At 45.8% G+C, this 5,726-nt stretch overlaps 2 protein-coding genes across 2 annotated transcripts; both read left to right on the plus strand.

Moving 5' to 3' along the window:
* Positions 1 to 1,467: 1,467 nt before the first annotated feature.
* LOC142635474 (uncharacterized) lies at positions 1,468 to 1,884 on the plus strand. Its single transcript, XM_075809619.1, has one exon. It carries the CDS (start codon positions 1,468 to 1,470, stop codon positions 1,882 to 1,884), a length of 417 nt encoding a protein of 138 aa, XP_075665734.1.
* A 2,230-nt stretch (positions 1,885 to 4,114) lies between these two features.
* On the plus strand, positions 4,115 to 5,101 carry LOC142635475 (uncharacterized). The gene is made up of 2 exons (XM_075809621.1): positions 4,115 to 4,534; positions 4,655 to 5,101. The coding sequence occupies exons 1-2, from the start codon at positions 4,115 to 4,117 to the stop codon at positions 5,099 to 5,101; spliced, it is 867 nt and encodes a 288-aa protein (XP_075665736.1).
* Positions 5,102 to 5,726: the final 625 nt, after the last annotated feature.

A 5,726-nucleotide genomic window follows, 5' to 3' on the forward strand; every position in this document is an offset into this window, starting at 1 on the left:
GAATAGTGTTGTTTACTTTACCACTATTACATTTTTTTTCCCTAAAAGCTACATACCATCGATCGTAACACCAAATGGATATTTCAAAGTTCATTTGCATGATTATTTGCTGTGTGGTGAGTTGAAACATTGTTGGGTAGTGATGTACGTTAGATTGTTAGTGTAGCCTTTTAGCTTGCAAAGGCTAAGTACTGATTTGTGCTAAGTTTTAGTTTTTGGTATTCTTTATAGCTATAATGGTTGATAGGTCTTGTATAGGGAGAGGCCTTGGGCCCATTGGGCCTTGAACCCCAGTCTTGTGGAAACGTGCGAGATAGGGCCCTAGGCCCATTGGGCCATGGGACCTCGTCTTGAATTACAACACTTGACTCAATCCCCGTTGTATCGATGACCTTGGTTCGAACATACCTCAGCGCCCGGTAAACCCTCCTCCTGAGGATGCTACTTTTCGGGGGTACAAGGTCCCAGCGGTTCAATATTGCCTTGGGGAGTATTGCCGCCGAACAACCTTCTGGAAGCAAGAACCAGTTCCAATGCCATTGCCATAGTCCTCAACGAAACTTCCACTAGGACCACTTTGAAGCGATGGAATTGGACCCCCATCCCCACTAATAGTCAAGGAAAATTATAACATCTTCACTTGTCTCATGCTATAAATAGGAGGAAAGAATAAGAAACCGGGGTTGGCAATTCTAGAGAGAGAGAGAGAGAGAGAACAGAGAGAAGGAACAACCAGATTAAGGGAGGAGAGCAACATTGGGGGAAGAGAGGTTTGCAGGAATAAGAGAGCATTCGGGTCATCAAGCATAGGACCACCCATAGTAGGAATCCAAAGCCCACAATTTAAATAGATTGTGAGCCCAGGGAGGGGTCAAGCCCAACCACCATACTTGGGTACGCACAATTGGCTCCCATTGTGGGGCTCTCCTATGAAGCTGTAGTTCTATCAAGACCTGCAAGGGAAAATATCTAGGGAGTTATGTTGAAAGTGGCTTTGGGAGGTCCTCTCGAGGCTCCACCTGGAGGGAAAGATGGCTGAAAAGACCCGAAGATAGGGAGTATGAGGATCAAGGGAAGTCTGGCCTTAGAGAAAGGTGGTTTCAAACATACCGGACAATCTCTGATGCTTCTGGGCATAATCGTTACAATGAAAGGGATGCAGAACCGGAATTAAGGGATGAAGAACTTGAACGTTTTCATAGGTTGGTAAGGGATTTGGAGATGGAGGCAAGAGATAGGCGACGGAGAAGAGTCCATGAGGAGCGGGGAGAAGAGTCAACTAGTATGAGAGGTCATTATGGAGCAGGATCCCATCGATCCGGATTTCATCGATACCAGAGTATGTAGACCGGGACTTGGTTTCCCTCGAGTAGCAACGACCTCGAAATGCTGCTATGGATTCTATGTGCCCGCGCATTGTACTGAGTGGCCTGATCACCATTTTCAAGGAACATTGAGGAGGCCCCTATGCCGAGCAGATTCACGTGGCTGCCGTTCAATTCTTATGATGGAAAGACGGACCCAATAGAACATGTAAGCCATTATATTCAAATGATGTCTTTGCACTTTCATAACGATGCACTGATGTGCAAGGTATTTCCTTCGAGTCTTGGCCCCACCGCTTTGAGGTGGTTAAACGGACTGAGAAAAAGATCGATCCACAGCTTTTTCGAGCTAATTCAAGAGTTTGGTGTCCGGTTCATGACCTATAGCCGAGTTCCGCAGCCTGTGGATGCTTTGCTATCAATGAAAATGGGGGTTGGCAAAACCCTTTTTATCTACGCTAATCGGTACTGGGAGTTGTACAACGAAATTGGCAGAGGCAATGAAAAGATCGTAGTAAGTACTTTTCGAATGGGATTGCCTGAAGATTCTGAGTTATGAGACTTGTTGACAAAGAGGCCTTCCGAGGATATGAGACAGTTAATGAGGCACATTGAAGAGTATAAATGGTTAGAAGATGATTGATTACAGAGCAAAGGTAAGGCCCCGGTCATAAATATGCCTCAGATAGCGGTTTTTAGGCAAGACCTCGGAAAGATTTGAGGGTCTAGGGGCTGGGCTCGCGAATCGGGGAATTTAATGCAGCGTTCAAAGAGCTAGCGCATAGAATCGTGGATTGGATAAAAAATAAGCCATATTTTCGGTGGCCAAACAAAATGGGGGGAGACCTGTCTAGGAGAAATCAGAACTTAAATTGTACTTACCATAAAGATAAGGGGCATACCATTGAATAATGCAGGGTGTTAAAAGACCATCTAGAGCAGTTGGTGAAGGTGGGATACTTGAAAGAATTTGTGGTGGATCCTAAGAATCAAAAAGCCGAGCAGGGTGCCCAACCTCGAGGGAATCATCTCCCACCTTTACTAGGAGTGATATAAGTTATCCATGTAGCCCCAAGAGGCACTCAGATGTCTAACAGAAAGGGGTACTGGCCGTGGTACCGATGAAAAGTTGCACAGGTGATCAACCCGCTGAGAAGAAGTTGAGGTATACTCGGGAGCCCATCACCTTTGATGACGATGACCTGAAGGGCACGATTCAGCCACTCGATGATGTGTTGGTGGTTATAGTCCGGATAAATGGATTCATAGTAAAAAGGGTAATGATAGATCAAGGGAGTGGTGCCAAGGTAATGTATCCAGACCTGTACAGGGGGCTCGGTATAAAGAAGGAAGATCTATCCTAGTACGACACATCGCTGATGGGGTTTGATAGCTGGATGGTGATCCTAGAAGGGTAGATCTTGCTTCCCGCGAATACGAGAGGCAAGGAGGTGATGGTAACATTCATAGTGGTCGCTTCTTTTTCTCCTTACATGGCGATCCTAAGGAGGCCATGGATTTATACAATGGGGGAAATACCCTTTACCCTACATATGAAGGTCAAATTCTACACAGAGCAGGGTATTACTACAGTGAGGGGTAACCAGTAAGTGGCCAAGTAATGCTTGGTGGCCACAACTGTCCAAGGAACAAAACAAAAGGAGTCAACTGAGGAGGCGCCCTCATAGCAATTACAGGAATCCCAAGTGGAAGTGGGGGCTGGCTATGCCAAGGACTTAGTACGAGTGAGAATATTGCCGAATGATGATAGGAGTTTTCTAATAGGAGCAGGCGTAGAGAACAAAGAGAGGGTAGAGATGCAGTTGTTCCTTGTACAAAACGTGGACATGTTCGCTTGGAGTTTGTATGAGGTGACTGGTGTGGATCCCGGGTTCATAGTTCACAAACTTAACGTGGACCCTTTACACCCCTAAGAAATAGAGGTCGAAGAGATCAACTAAGGAGCATGTCGAAGTTGTCAGGTAAGAGGTTAATAAACTCAAAGGAGCTAGGGCAATAAAGGAAGCATTTTTTTCGGAGTGGCTTGTGAATACCGTAGTCTTAAAAAAGAAAAAGGGCAAGTGAAGGGTTTGTGTTGACTTTACCGACCTGAACCTAGCATGTCCGAAGGATCCATTTCCTATGCCGAAGATTGATCAGCTGGTAGATGTCACTTATGGGCACCCGAGAATGAGCTTTCTGGACGCCTTTCAGGGCTATCATTAGATTGCTTTGGTTGCTGAAGATCAAGAGAAGACGAAGTTTATTTCACCTGACGCTAACTACCATTATACCGTGATGCCATTTGGATTGAAAAATGTTGGGGCCACATATCAACGGATGATGATAAGAATATTCAGAGATAAGATTGGGCACACAGTCGAGGTCTACATCGATGATAAGGTGGTAAAGAGCAAACGGGAGATGCAGCATATTGGTGACCTCAAAGAGGTGTTCGAAATGCTTCGACGGCATAAGCTGCACCTCAATGCCTAGAAGTGTGCTTTCAGAGTGGGGGTTGGCAAGTTCTTAGGGTACTTGATCACTAATCGTGGAATAGAAGTCAACCCCTTGAAGCGGTAAAATGCTTGAAACCACCGAGCAATCCGAAGGAAGATCAAGCACTTACTGGTATGCTAGCTGCCCTTAGTCAGTTTATTTCCAAGTCTGTTGATCGATGCCATCCATTTTACCAACTTCTGAAAAAATGGAAGGGATTCCACTGGAACGAAGAGTGTGAGAGGGCTTTCCAGGGTCTGATGGGGTATTTGACATGAGCCCTACTACTAATGGCCCCTGAATCTGGAGAAGATCTATACATGTACCTCTCGGTGTCTGAGCATGTAGTAAGTGTTGTGCTGCTGAGAGACCAGGGTGTACAACAGCCTATATACTATATCAGCAAAACCTTGGTCGATGCCGTGACAAGGTATTTGCCTTTAAAGAAGTTGGTATTGGTGTTAGTTCATGCTATGAGGAAGTTGCCCCACTACTTTCAGGCTCACACTGTTTACGTATTGACCGAGTATCTCCTGCAGTCGTTATTGAAAAGATCTGATTTCACAGGAAGGATAGCTAAATGGGGAACACGGCTTGGCTCTTTTGATATTAGATACAGGCCTAGAAGCTTGGTGAAGGGTCAGGTCCTTGTTGATTTCATTGTAGAGTTTTCCCCGAGGGTGGGGAAGGAGATGGTTTGCCCTGTCGAGGTAATCCCGTGAAAGGTATTTGTGGACGGTGCGTCCAGTGTATTAGGAGCCGGGGCTGGGATTGTAGTCATCACCCCAGAAGGAATAAAATTAGAGCATTCCTTTACGTTAGGCTTTAAGGCTTCCAACAACGAAGCTGAGTATGAGGCCTTGTTGGCCACATTGAGAGTTGTTGCAGATCTTGGTGTTAAAGAAGTGGAGGTCTACTTGGACTCTTGGCTGGTGGTCAATCAAGTACAGGGAAACTTTGAGGCTAAGGATCCCTGGATGATGGAGTACTTAAGGTTGGTAAAACAAACTATGGACCGTTTTCTAAATGTTAGGGTGATCCAGGTAGCTAGGGGGCGGAATCGACACGCCGATTATTTGGCCACATTGGCGTCTTCCTTAACTGAGGGGATCCCACGGTTAATTAAGGTGGAACTAGTAGTAGAACCGAGTATTAATGCAGGAGTAAGTGTTTCACTTGTTACCATTGTTGAGCCATGTTGGATGGACCCAATCATCAACTTTTTGCCCAAGGATCGACTACCTGATGATGAGAAGGAAGCAGAAAAAGTACATTAGAGAGCTGCTTAGTATTGGATATTAGCTGATCGCAAGCTGTATCAAAGGTCTTTTAACGGGCCCTACCTACAGTGTTTACACCCCAGCAAGGTTGAAGAACTCCTGTCCGAGTTACATGGGGGAGTATGTGACAGTCATGTGGGAGGACGTTCATTAGCGTACCGAGCAATGACTCAGGGATTTTGGTGGCCGCGAATGCAAGGGGATGCTACCGAGTATGTGCGGAAATGTGAACAGTGTCAAAGGCACACCCTGATGATCCACCAACTAGCGGGGAGGTTAAATCCCACTAGTAGCCCTTGGCCTTTTGCACAGTGGGGGCTAGATATTGTTGGTCCATTCCCCCGAGTTACGGGAAACCAAAAGTTTGTTTTGGTAGCCGTGGACTATTTCACCAAATGGGCAGAGGTAGAGGTGTTGGCTAACATCCGGGATGTGGATGTTAAGAAGTTTGTATGGAGGAACATAGTAGCAAGGTTCGGGGTACTAGAGTCTCTAGTATCGGATAACGGGTTGTAGTTCGATAGCCGAGCTTTTTGTGAATTTTGCAGCAGTTTTGGCATCAAAAACTGATATTCTACCTCGGTATATCCGCAGAGCAACAGCCAGGCCGAGGCTACAAATA

Source organism: Castanea sativa, chromosome 5, assembly GCF_040712315.1.
Source record: "Castanea sativa cultivar Marrone di Chiusa Pesio chromosome 5, ASM4071231v1".
Taxonomy (NCBI): Eukaryota; Viridiplantae; Streptophyta; class Magnoliopsida; order Fagales; family Fagaceae; genus Castanea; species Castanea sativa.

Excerpts from the sequence above, each read along its gene's own strand:
- LOC142635475 (XM_075809621.1), top strand. The coding sequence starts at position 4,115 with ATGGCCCCTGAATCTGGAGAAGATCTATACATGTACCTCTCGGTGTCT. Across the intron at positions 4,535-4,654 it reads AGATGGTTTGCCCTGTCGAG|GCTTCCAACAACGAAGCTGA; the intron begins GTAATCCCGTGA and ends TTAGGCTTTAAG.
- LOC142635474 (XM_075809619.1), top strand. The coding sequence starts at position 1,468 with ATGCCGAGCAGATTCACGTGGCTGCCGTTCAATTCTTATGATGGAAAG.